The sequence below is a fragment of the Monomorium pharaonis genome, chromosome 3, assembly GCF_013373865.1.
Source record: "Monomorium pharaonis isolate MP-MQ-018 chromosome 3, ASM1337386v2, whole genome shotgun sequence".
NCBI lineage: Eukaryota > Metazoa > Arthropoda > Insecta > Hymenoptera > Formicidae > Monomorium > Monomorium pharaonis.
In genome coordinates, this window is record NC_050469.1 from 5,676,148 (window position 1) to 5,689,352 (window position 13,205).

Below are 13,205 nucleotides of genomic sequence, written 5' to 3' on the forward strand. Positions count from 1 at the left end.
AAAACGTTATTTATATTAAATTTTAAAAAAAGTAATTGTTTAAAATTAAATTACTTAGAACAACTATAAATTAAATAAATTTTATGTAAAAATTTATTTTTTAAGACAATTTCTTTATAGTAAAATTTTTTACTTATAATAAAGTTGAAATTAAAAATTATCTAAAATTATTTAAGAGTTAAGTTAAAAGCTATCAACATTTTAACTTCATTATTTAATTTTTAACTTTTTAACATTAATCACTCAACCTTGTTATAAAGTACGTACTAGATATGACAAATATTGTATAATGATAGCTAGCGTAGCTACATATTTTTATAAAATTAATAAAGGTCTATGTTTTTCGTATGCACTTATAAAACTTATTTTTCCCGAATTTAACTAATAAACTTATTCTTCCCGATATTTTGTTTTAATACAAAAAAACCAACGACAAAACATAATTATCAAGTTGTCTAGTACACTTTTTAGACCTTGATTTCAGATAAAAATAAATTATTGATTAATTACAAATACAGATTATGCACTTTAAAATTAAGTTAATAAAGTACGGCAATGATGCAGGTATATATATCGGTTTACTTCACGCTAACTGTTAAGCGAGCGTTATTCTTCTTTGTTGAAGTGACGCTTTCGAAATCCATAGAACGTTGAATGGCGAGCGAAAGCGGACGGGGATGCTGTAATGAAAGCTATTAGAAATAGCGTCACACGTATTACCTTTAGTTGAAGTACTTGAGCTTAAACGCGCGAATCATTAGCCCCCCGCGTCTATTAGCTTCGCGCGTCAACGTGGAGTCTGGGAGTCTGATAAAAATGAGCTAAATAAATAAAGCGCCGCGCATGTGCTTGGTGAGCAGCGCGGTGGGTCTTATTCCCACGAGTTCAAAGAGCATCCGTAATGTCCACGTTCCCACAAAAAAGGGATGTACGCGCGACGGGGCATGAACGGCGAGTATAATGGTGTACATTTAGATCAACTTCGCGGACGTGGACGGTCACTTTGAGAATCGCATACATACGAACATGAATTCCCGCGAACATCGATTTCTTGTGCGGATCAGGTATACGATTGCGAAAGTCGACGATGATTCGTTCAATTGACAAAAAGACAAACTCGTATAATAGTGTTCATGTCCACGTTGAAAACTAAATAAACTGGTTTACATCAGCTTTTGATATAAAAATGCAAATTTTTTCGGGATTATATGTAATGATAATAAAGAGGGTACAATAAGCGAAATGGTTTAAGAGAAATCCGATTTGCCAATTTTAAGTGACGTATAATATATGTCTGTAAACTATTTTTAAATTATAATAACCATTTTGTGTATATGGAAAAGCCCTTCTTTTCAAATTATTTTAAGACTAATCTTTTTTTAGTTAATGTTGCAACAATCATAAATAATTTCATTATAAAGAAGCTAAATATTATTTTTTATCATAGGAAATATCATATACAGAAATTTATGTATTTAATGTTTTCTTGTATTTTCTGTCCTTCCCAAATTTTATTTTATTTAATCAAATTTGTATGCAGTAAATAACATTAATTTTTCAAACCTTCAATCATTGCTCTTGCAATTTCTTCAATACAATTTATTTAATCATTATTATCTTATTTTACAACTCTAGCACATCTGACAAATTTTATCTCGTTCAGAAGACTACTTCGTTCAGCTTGATAGTTCTAAGAGAGGATAAGCCGCCGTTAATTAAAGCCATTTAACTCTTCCCCGGCACTGTACTGACGTAGGAGCGAGAGAACCTAGACCGGTAATAAATTCACCAATTACTGTAAATTGAAGAACTTATGCGCGGGGGAGTAGAACGAGAGAAAGGGCATTCGCTTTGTATCGCCAGTTACGTCAAACGCTTTTCTCGTAATACACGTCTTTAAATACCAATCGATACTTTTATGATTTATTTTACGGTTTATTGAATTTAAAACCTGAAAAAAAATTTTAGCCTGATAATAAATTGGATACGTGCTTGAAATATTTTCCTAGAGAAAATAATTGATATATCGAACCTGTATACGCGAAGTAATTGTGAGGAATTATAATTAAAAGAATCTCGCAGAAATAATAATCGATTGCATACTTCACTAATTGTAAGCATTTACTGATTGTGTCGACTTGATTTAAACGGTGTTAACTAAATCAACTAGTACATAATAAGATTTATGCAATACAAATATATAATAAAATTAATGCAATACATATACAATATACTTTTGTGAATTTTATTTCTACACTTTATCGTACAATCAGGATTCAGGTGTTCTTCTTCAATATTTCTATACAATTTTCTTAGGATAAAATATTCAGTATAAACTAGGAATTACTATTCGATGCACACGATGCAACCTTTCGATCGTTCTTAAATTATTCATATTCCTAATTATTACTATGCCTTTTGATTGCAGCATTACTGAAATACGGTACTTGATAAAATACTTTTTCATAAGTCACCATCTCTCGTAAACTTTATGCATTTTATGGATTTTTCGTGCTGAAAAAGTTTCTCCATTAATAAACTCTTTTGTAAAATTTAATGCTTAACTTTCTGTGAAAATAGATTCTATTATATGTACTTTATTTCCTCTTTGAAAGAACCGACCTACATTTCTCGCACTACTCTGGCGCACTACTTTACACGTTACCGATAATATATATTTTATACACACATACATACATATAAAAGAGTCTTTAAATTTTTACAATAACTTTCAGTTCGTACTTTCTTATATTTTACTCTCGGCCCATCCTTCCAGTAGCAAACGATTAATACTTAATTTAGCTGATAAAATCATGAGTCATAAAGACATGCGGTCGCGGTATGATTCGTAAGAATGTTGCAGAAGCTTCCATATTCTATATTTTGAAGTAAAATGCATTAGCAATTTTATAAAAACTGCTTGACAGTTTTACGAGATAAGTCTGGGCAAAAGACGCGACATCGATAAACATAATAATAAACCCTATGGCAAATAAATTTATTCCAATCACGCGCTTCCATCATTGGCTGATCAACGTGGGTCATGGAGTTTGCGGCATTACCAGGAACCTTCTTCTCTTCAGACGAAAATACGAAGGTGAAGTCATGTCCGCAGTATCGGCTTTATGAATAATCGAAGAGAGAGAGAGAGCATTCGCTCGTAAAATTGGGAGAAAAGCGAAGGATTTTCGGAGATTCAACTGCATTCATTAAAATACAATTTTATTTTAACCTCGACAGTATGTTTTAGATAAATGACAAGTTCTAGGAGCAATTTTCGTACATCAAACGAAAAATTTTTGTAATTTTCGCGACTTACGTGATCTTTCCATTTTATGCTTATCTTCTTCTTTAAAAGCAAAATGTGCCGATATTAAAAGTCTATCTAATTTATAATTATGAGAAAATTACGAAAAATCGTAATTTATAATTATTACAATTATTTGTTATTTTAATATCTATCTATCTTATGTTTAACATCAAATTTGGCTCTTTACTAGATTTTCTTCTCTAGACTCTAGATCTTAAATTTGTCTAATTTTTGTAAATTGCATTTACAAATGAAAGAATTACATAATGTAAGAATATTAAAAGAGTACGAATGTAAGAGTACGAGTGACCGAGAGGAAGAGATTTGAGAGATTAAACATCGAGATTTGAGAGAATGAATAAAGTTATTGAAGAATATGTTATAATTAACGTATATCAAAGAGCGATAGAAATTCGCCTAAAGTACTGCATTACATATAGTATGCTGATTGAGAATTATAAGAGTATAATAAAATATAAAAGGCAAATCTAAGAAAGCGAAAAAGCGAGCAAGCGATTCTTTGTTAAAATTGCGAAATCGAACAGGTTGAATTTCAACTACGAACGCGAAAGTAACAAAGAGTATCTTCCTGTTATTCCGGACCTTAATGTTTGTGTTCACAATTAATATGCAGCATAAATGCGTGGTTCGTGCAGTGCGTATACTTTATTAACCATCATCACGGCAGTTTTGATATCTAATCTCGTAACAGTAAAACTATTGTTAATAAATGTAAAGCTGCACACAGATCGCTCATTGCGGAACACATCCGTTCACGCGACGACATTCTTTTGCAAGGGCACGCATAGATTAAAATATGCGATGTAAAAGAGGAAGGACTGGGGGATTAAGCTAGGTCATCTATTCCTCTGTTATTTTCATTCATTTCCGCTACTTTTTGTATAGAAAAAAAATAGCAGGAACAGTAAAATATGTTGTATAAACGTAGCAATCAATTCCTACATGTTTATAATCAAAATCGAAGTCCAGTAAATAAGGAAGTTACTAAAAACTTCTTATAAGATGAGTTAATATATCTCGAAGCCCTAAATATTTTCAGTATCATTTTCTTTTTAATTAAATTGAATTTTATTGTACATATAAATACATTTTTGTTACATGTATTTGTATATACAATAAAATTCAATTTAATTCAAAGAAAATGATACTGAAATTATTAAAATTCATGTTTTTCATAAGGAACTTTATTTACTATGAGAACTAATTACCCATTAAAATCTTTATTTTAAGAAATTAGAAATATTAATTTATATAAATATTAATTCTCAATTACTACAAAAACAATATATTATTAAATAGACAATATTAAATTTAATTTAATGTTGTATAAAAAATAATTTTTAATTCGCTCTCTCTCTCTCTCTCTCTCTCTCTCTCTCTCTCTCTCTCTTTCACTTTCACTTAATTTATTGCATAATTAATATTAATTTTTTAATTGACTTCATATGAAAACTCCACATGCCATTTTGCCCAATAGATCGCCACTCGCCTCTACCCTTTTGTTTGCACCCCTGTCTTTTTGCGATCATGCACATCCGCTCGATCGCGCCTTTCGCAATGGGCCCCTGCTGTTGGACGCGTGGGCGGCACATTGCCGACGACGTGCGTGCACGCGACGGCGTTATTACAGCTCACTGAGGTCCGGCCACTGTGCTCTTCGCCTATCTGTCGCAGTCGACGAACAGCAGCGTCTACGCAGCCAACGATTCTTGTACACTTTTCCGATCTCCAGTTCCGTGCGTGCAACACATATTTGCGCAGGCAATCCCAATTTCGCTTTTTCGCGATGAAATAACAGCAAGGTGCAAGTCGATCGAAGTATCGACGCATCATCTGGTTCTCATGCCTGTGGTGGGCTAACTGCTGGAACCTGCGGTCTTCTCCTTTCACATTAGAACAGGAAGTGGTCCACGTAAGTCTTGTCTTCTGTAAAAATTACATTTTCATCCGCGCCGCCACGTCGTGTCCTCGCGCACTTAACACTTCTATTGTTAAATGCGCGCGTGGTAAACTTTATAGTCCCACGTTCGTAATTTACCGAATACGAATTAAACTGTGAATTAACATTAGTTCGCGATCCATAAATGAACCGGCTGTTCGCTGATTCGATTTTTTTTTAGGGAAATTTTAAAATGAAATATTTTCCCGTAAACTGTGATGAAAACTACAGTGCAATTTACGTAGCGTATAAAAAAAATATAATATACAAATAGCGTTGGAGACAAAGTTATCTGATTGAAAATTAATGTATGTTCTCTAACATTAAATAAACAATGATTTTTTAATAATCGTAGCACGTAGTCTGCGATATCTCTTAACAAATAGTTGCATTTTTCGAATAAAATTAATAAAAGAAAAGATTTAAAAAAATAGAAAAGATTTAAAAAAAAAATAGAACCGTTTTTAATTAATTAATTAGTGTTTTCCGCTTTTATTTTTATTTGAGATATAGAAAAACAAAGAATACAACTACCCAAGGTATTCAACCTCTGAAAACCGCAAAATAAGATGGGATTCAATTAAATCGTGACAGGACGAAAATCATTTTATTTTTCAATAAGAAAATTATTTATTACCATATTCCGAATGTATCTCTTATTAAATACTCGCGTATCACTCATTTTTTAAAACAGCGACATAATTCAAATATTATAATTCTTTACTCGTCTGCAAGGAACATCCCGACAAGAATTGAGTAGATACATTGAATGAAGAACTTAATGATACTTTTATCATTTTTTAACAATCCCAGTAAATTAAATTGTTATCCTAAAATAGCGTTTAAAAATTATATTACAAGATTTTAATAATGCAAAACATTTAAATTGACAAGTTTTGTTTTTTAAGGTTTTGTTATACCCCAAATGAGCCATGAGTTGGTTATACCAATAATATACTACTTATTTGTTACGACATAACTCAAAAATTGTAATTTTTTAATTGTCTGTAAAGAAAAGAGAATCCTGATGAGGATTGAATGCACTAAAAATGAATGAAGCGCTAACGATACAAAACATTTAAACTGAAAAACAAAAATCGCTGCTTTTTTTTTACGCAGCGATTTGTATTTAACCGCGCATTCCTATATTCATCATCACGGAAGGCGATGATAACTTTAATGACGCCAGGTTACGATGACGAAGCTGTATCGCGTTTTAATTTCCTAGTTATCTAGCACGCGACACGTTGCCTTTCGCTTTCAAACTCCGTTTATCAATCCCACTCCCACCTTCAGGTCTCCCGCGGCACCAATCGTGACATTTCAACATTATCGACTGGTGGAAGAGACGGTGAACGGGGCGAGAAGGGAATCCGCAACGGCCGCGCACGGCGAAGCCACCTGAAGTGCTACGCGAGTCACCGCGCGGCGCGAGCGTGATCAGGAGGGACCTCGTGATAGGGTGTTGGCCGGTCGTGCAGCGCAGGGACGCCTCTCGAAACGAAGGTGAAAGAGTGAACGTTTCGTAACGACGCCGTGACGACGACGCGTCGGGACGCGTCGAGCCGCGAGTGCCTATAGTTCACGCTCGGAGAACTCGCGAGAAATCGTGAAACTCTCGTGCGACTTGACGCGCACCTAACTTCAGTGGGGGTCCACCGACGCGCCCGATGATTTATCAGTGTGGTGACGCTTATCGATCTACGTTCCTCGTTGGAGTGACAAGCGGATAAGTTCAGATAAGTTTATCGCTAAGGTGCTGCGAGGTGCGAGCGGGACTTTCGCTAGTTTCGCTTTCGTTCGTCTGCCACGGAGGTTATCGAGGAGAAGGAGAACTGTGTGCATTCTGCTACGCGCGCGACTCTCCGGCCACACCTGCGCGCGGCCGCTCGCCCGCGTGAGCGACTCTCGCGTGCCGTCGCGTGCACTCGCACGCGCGGACCATGGCCAACGCGCGTGGAGGACACGCGCGCGGCGTCGTTGTATACGTCCACTATTGTCTGTACCTGCTGCTCACGGGCGTCCTTGCACTCGCCCAGGACGTGTTGCCTGGCAGTCGTTACTACAATCGCGACGGCGTGTACGTGCCGCAGGACGCGGCCGGCTACAGGACCTACATCTATAAGGATAGACGATACGGCTATCAGCCGAGTTACTTGGAGCCCGGTTACAGAGGACCTACCAGGGCGCCTGAGGATCGTTTCCTTTATGGAGTAAGTGAAAAATTCTGTGTTGGGGCAATCGTAAATGTATAACAATTTCAATGTTTTTTTAAAACTTTATATGGAAATATATTTTACATCTATCACAAAATGAATTTTTTTCTTTAAATTATTAAATATAAATATAAACATATTCAAATCATAAATAAATATGTATACAAAGTTTTTTGAAATATTTGAAAGTTAATTATTAAATGCTTAATATTTTATTATAATTTATATCTTAAAAGTAATTTCCCAAAAATCTTTATTTGTTGACTAATGTTATCTTTATTTATATACAAAATTTTAAAATTAAATTTAATGATTTTTTTGTTAGAATTTATTTATTAATTATATCTTAAGACTTGAATTTATAAGACTTGAAAACAAATTAAATAAACATTATATTATCTTAAAACAGACCACAGAAAGGCTTCCATTGCCAGGAATATTAGCTGGTTGGCGTGAAGATCTTCAAGGAAGAGAGAGACCAGATTCTAAAAATTTTAGAGATCGAGATATAATTGTAAATACAAATTATGGTCAAGTTCAAGGGTTTAAAGTTCAACTATACGACGATCCACATGCAAGACATAGACCTTATACTATGGCAGTGGAAAGAGTCACGAAAACTGTTAATGTATTTTTGGGGATTCCTTACGCTATGCCACCTACTAGAGAAGGTCGTTTCAAACCTCCTAGACCTCACAGGTTAATGCAAAATTTTTTACAAAACATTTACTATTTCTAATATTCTAATATTGTGTTGCACACATAAAGAAAATAATTTTATTTTTGTTTAGGGGGTGGCAACTTTTACAAGCTGTAGATTGGGGTCCAGCTTGTCCTCAGCCTAGCGAATATACTGGTGCTACGAAAGGTGTGCGAGATGTTGACGAAGATTGCTTGTATTTGAATATATTTACACCTCCTGTAAGTATGCTACAATCAATGAAAATAAATGAATGAATTAGTTGAATAACAAGATTATGTGCCATATGTTTATAGATTGGATATGGAGTATCAATTAGATATCCAGTGATGTTTTACATACACGGTGGTGAATTTAGTCATGGGGCAAGTAATCTGTTTCCAGCTCATATACTAGCTGCCTTCTATGATGTTGTAGTGGTATCAATTAATTATCGTCTTGGAGCGCTTGGTAAGTTCGATAAAGAGTATATCAATATTGTAGAGTGTATTCTATATTAGTCAGCAAAAAATTAATCTTTCTATTAATATTTTTAGGTTTTTTAAGTACTGGGGATGAAAATAGCCCTGGGAATTATGGAATTCTTGATCAAGCTATGGCACTACGATGGGTTCATGATAATATAATTAGTTTTAATGGAGATCCTGACTCTATAACACTGTTTGGACCAGGTGCTGGAGCAGCAAGTGCAGGCTTATTAATGATTGCGCCAAAGTAATTGGATTGATAGTTTTGTATATATTTTACATGAATTAACTATATTAAATTTACTTTTATTTTATTTTAGAACTCGGCAAATGGTATCAAAAGTTATTGCACAATCGGGTTCTGCTTTAGCCGATTGGGCGGTGATAATAGACAAGTATCGGGCACAAAATACATCTCGAGTGTATGCAGAAATGCTCGGTTGCAGTATAGAGAGTAGTTGGAAATTGGTACAATGTTTAAAGGATGGGCGTAGTTTCCTTGAATTAGGCAATTCTGAATTAAAGCCTCATGTTGGAATGTTCCCATGGGCACCTGTGCTGGATATAAATTTCACAGTACCTCGAGATGATTGGTACGAAGATTGGAGAGCGAATGACTGGCGCTTTTTTACAGAAACGCCAGAAGAAAGTATTAAAGCTCGCAAATATAGAAAAGATTTGGCTTACATGGCTGGCGTCACAACTCAGGAAGCTGCATTTATTATAAGTATGTGTGTCATCATTTATTTCCATTTAATTGTGTTTTTTATTCTGATTCTTATTTGGAATTTTTCTAATGTTTATTTTATTCAATTTAATATTGCAACATGGTCCATATTTCTACTATAATAAATTTTACTTTACAGAAAATAATGTTACATTAGCAAGGAATCAGTATATAATAACCCCTGAGGTGTTTGATCAAAGGATCTGGGAATTAGTTCTTCAATACAATTATACATTAAATCCTCATGGCATTTATGAAGCGATAAAATATATGTATACATATTGGCCGGATCCATTAAATGTCACGCACATACGTGATCAATATATAAATGTAAGTAGTTTAAACGTGAAAGTGTTGAACTAAATTTGGTATAAAATTATTTAATAATTATTATTTTTAGCTTTTATCAGATTTTCACTATGTTGCACCAAATGATAAAATAGCGAAATTATTGGTAGAGAGACATGTACCAACATATCTTTATGTCTTAAATACCTCGATAGAAGCACTTCATTCACCACAGTGGGCTAGGGTACCTCACGATACTGAACTTTTGTGGTTAACAGGAGCGCCGTTTATGGATGTTGGTATGTTCTTTCACATATATCTTTAATTTAAGTTGTATAACATCTACTAATATGATATTATTAATGTAGAATTTTTCCCTCAAAAATGGAAAATAAGTCGAGATATGTGGACTGACAATGATCGTAATATGAGTCACTTTTTCATGAAGGCGTACTCTAATTTTGCAAAATACGGGTATGTAATTTAATAATTTATTTATTTGTATGATAAGAAAAATGCAATTATTTACATTATTTAATTTTATTCTAGAAACCCGACACCTTCGCAAATCTTAGGGTTGCACTTTGATCTTGCGCGTCACGGACAATTACGATACCTCAATATCAATACAACGTTTAACAGCTCCATTCAAATAAACTATCGTCAGACCGAGAGCGCATTCTGGTCCATGTATTTGCCGACTGTTATTGGTTATCTCGTCCCTACATATCCTCCTGTTACAGAAGTAAGATATTTAATATTATATGTATTTATATTGAATTACATTAATTATAATTTTTATTACAGTATTGGTGGGAACCCAAACAACCATTGCAAATTGCGTTTTGGTCGATGTCAACAGCGTGCCTACTGCTACTTGTACTTTCCGTAGTGTGCTGCATGCTTTGGCGTAACGCCAAAAGGTAAGCAAAGGTAAACAGAACCAAATCCATGTGACTACAGCTTAATTCGGTGGCACCTGCTGTACCGAACGGTAGCGTATGCAAAAACTGGTTCTAGTTTATACACGCCAATTATTGCGGGATATGGTTTCCTCTCTCTTACTTTTCACATAACCATTTCTGAATGATATAAATTGCTAATAAACTCTACTCTAATTTTCTGCTTACAAGTAGCAAAACAAAGGCGGCTAGGATACGTGCAGGTATTTATAGAAAATACTTTATGCACAATTTTGCACAATATGTCTATCAAATATTAGTGCTTTTACTAGTCGCACATATTATATTCATTATTATTTAATTTACTCGGAAAAATGGGCAAGAATTTCAATTAAATAATAAAATAAGTGAGATTATTAAATTATTAACTTTTAATTCTTATTTATATTTTATATACTCTATACAACTTGTACAGTTTTCTTCTGTATTATTTTTTTCACAGACAATCTGATCACTACTATAGCGGAGACATCCTGATGGTACGAGACGATGAACCCTCCGAGGGAATCGAGAATTTAACACGCTCATCTAAAGAAAATATATACGAGTATCGTGACATACCAGTAAAGGCCAGAATACCACGTCAAAACGAGACGAGACTACAAGAACGTTTAGCACATAACAGAAAATTTAGTTCTACACCCTCGTTACGTAGCAATTCTAACGTCTCATTGAAAGACATGAGATCAGAAAGCTTCGTTACGAGCTCGCCTAATGGTCAGATTAAGATGGCGAAGACAATGAGTCAATCTGCACTGCCGAAAGCTAAAAGCAAGACACTTTTAGTACAGGGAGTACCACAAACAGCTGTTTAATACTTAAGTTACCATTATACATAAAACATTGACAATCTTTTTATATTTATTTTTTATACTTAGGTATCTTTTAAATATTTTAATCGTTTTTGTAAAGAAGATTATTTGTTCTTAGAAAATGCCATACAATTATTAAATTGAAATATTAATCTAAAAAAGACATTTTATACATATATTACAATTTTAAAAAGAAAAATAAGATAAAAGATAAAGTGTATGGACAATAATTGAGACAATTATAAATTGTCTCAATAATATTACTTAATATTTTTAACCATTTATTCTAATGATGTGAAAATTTATATATTATTAATTATATTAAAATGTATTCTTTCTGAGTTGTTAAATTGCTAAAGTATTCTTTAATAACACAATGCAATATTTATACATGTGAATATGTATTTGCAAATCAAACGTTATTAGTCACATTTGTATTTTGATAGCCTAATCACACGACATTGCCATTTGAATATAATATTATTAAGTTAATGATTAAAGAATTTTAAATTTTAATATTACTGTAAAATATTAGAGTTTCTTATAAATTATGTGACTATAATAATACAAGTGGCTGCTTTATGTATCCGTCCATATAAGAATATAATAATTGTTGTATACAAAACATTTTATATATTTTATATGTATTATGTATATATATTATATATGAATTTATATATCAAATATTTTATACTGCTCTACAAAATAATACTTTTGTAAAATCAAATTGTGTAAGATATAGCTCAATTTATCTGTAGATAAGGAAGAAAAGTGCAAAAGCAAAAAAAAGATGTTAATTTCGAGAATTAGATAATTTACTTTTTTCAAAATAATTATCACATGTAATTACATTATATATATATATATATATATATATATATATATATATATATATATATATTTATATATATATGTGTGTGTGTGTGTGTGTGTGTGTGTGTGTTTCTGAATGTTTATTAGATAAGTATCAATATAGCATACTTAGCAACATTTGTAAGCAGGTTTCAAATGCAACATTAGGCGTTGTGTTTAATACAACTTTATATTAAAACTTTTATGCGGTATGCAATTAGACATAGACTAAGTGCCTCTCTCTCGTTATAAATTTCAATTTTAAGTGCACAAATTTACTTCACATTACAAATATATATGTATACGTATAATTGAATGTATACATAACCGCATGCAAGTGTAGCTTTAGTATTAACGATCTCATTGCTAATGAAGTTGTAATGTAAGTCTGATAATTTTGAGATTAATGTTACACGCACGTTCACAGTAACTTTCGATGATATGTTATTTACAAATTGTGCAAACGCGGTTTACCATGTGTAAAGCAAGTGATTTTTAAGCACGTAAGAATTAGTGCCTTAAGATTTTATAAAGAATCCTGTCAATAATTTCATTGTATATGTTATAAAATTATATTACAATATTTTGCACACAAGATTGTTGTCATTTGCAAAACCACAGTCCTCAGAGAGGACTTTTATTCCCGTTCATTATGAATGTTAGAAACTTATAAGTGACATACAACTATTTATCTAGAAAGATCTACTTTATTATTATATACAAATTCTTTTTTAGAAAATATTAAAATAAAGCATTTGAACAGTGAAAAAAATTCTAAGAAAATTCAAATTTTGAATATTAGAAATTGTTCCATTGACACAGTTGTGAGATAAGTTTCTTTTCGAACTAACAGTGGTGGCAAAAATGACACACGAATACCTAGATGCGAGGCACTCTACTCAGAAATAGCT

At 32.9% G+C, this 13,205-nt stretch overlaps 1 protein-coding gene across 5 annotated transcripts; it reads left to right on the plus strand.

Moving 5' to 3' along the window:
- Positions 1-4,766: 4,766 nt before the first annotated feature.
- LOC105833396 (neuroligin-4, Y-linked) lies at positions 4,767-12,231 on the plus strand. Of its 5 annotated transcripts, none has more exons than XM_012675120.3 (14): positions 4,767-5,243; positions 6,567-7,483; positions 7,896-8,185; positions 8,278-8,407; positions 8,483-8,636; positions 8,723-8,900; positions 8,974-9,380; positions 9,520-9,710; positions 9,781-9,967; positions 10,037-10,142; positions 10,218-10,413; positions 10,476-10,591; positions 10,802-10,833; positions 11,073-11,246. In XM_012675120.3, the coding sequence occupies exons 2-14, from the start codon at positions 7,214-7,216 to the stop codon at positions 11,105-11,107; spliced, it is 2,292 nt and encodes a 763-aa protein (XP_012530574.1). In that variant the 5' UTR covers positions 4,767-5,243; positions 6,567-7,213; the 3' UTR covers positions 11,108-11,246. The 5 variants fall into 5 exon arrangements, with proteins under 5 accessions (XP_012530574.1, XP_012530575.1, XP_012530577.1 ...); XM_012675121.3 differs by having other exon boundaries at positions 10,805-10,833; XM_012675123.3 differs by having other exon boundaries at positions 10,476-10,601; positions 10,805-10,833; positions 11,073-11,126.
- The last annotated feature ends 974 nt before the right edge of the window (positions 12,232-13,205 follow it).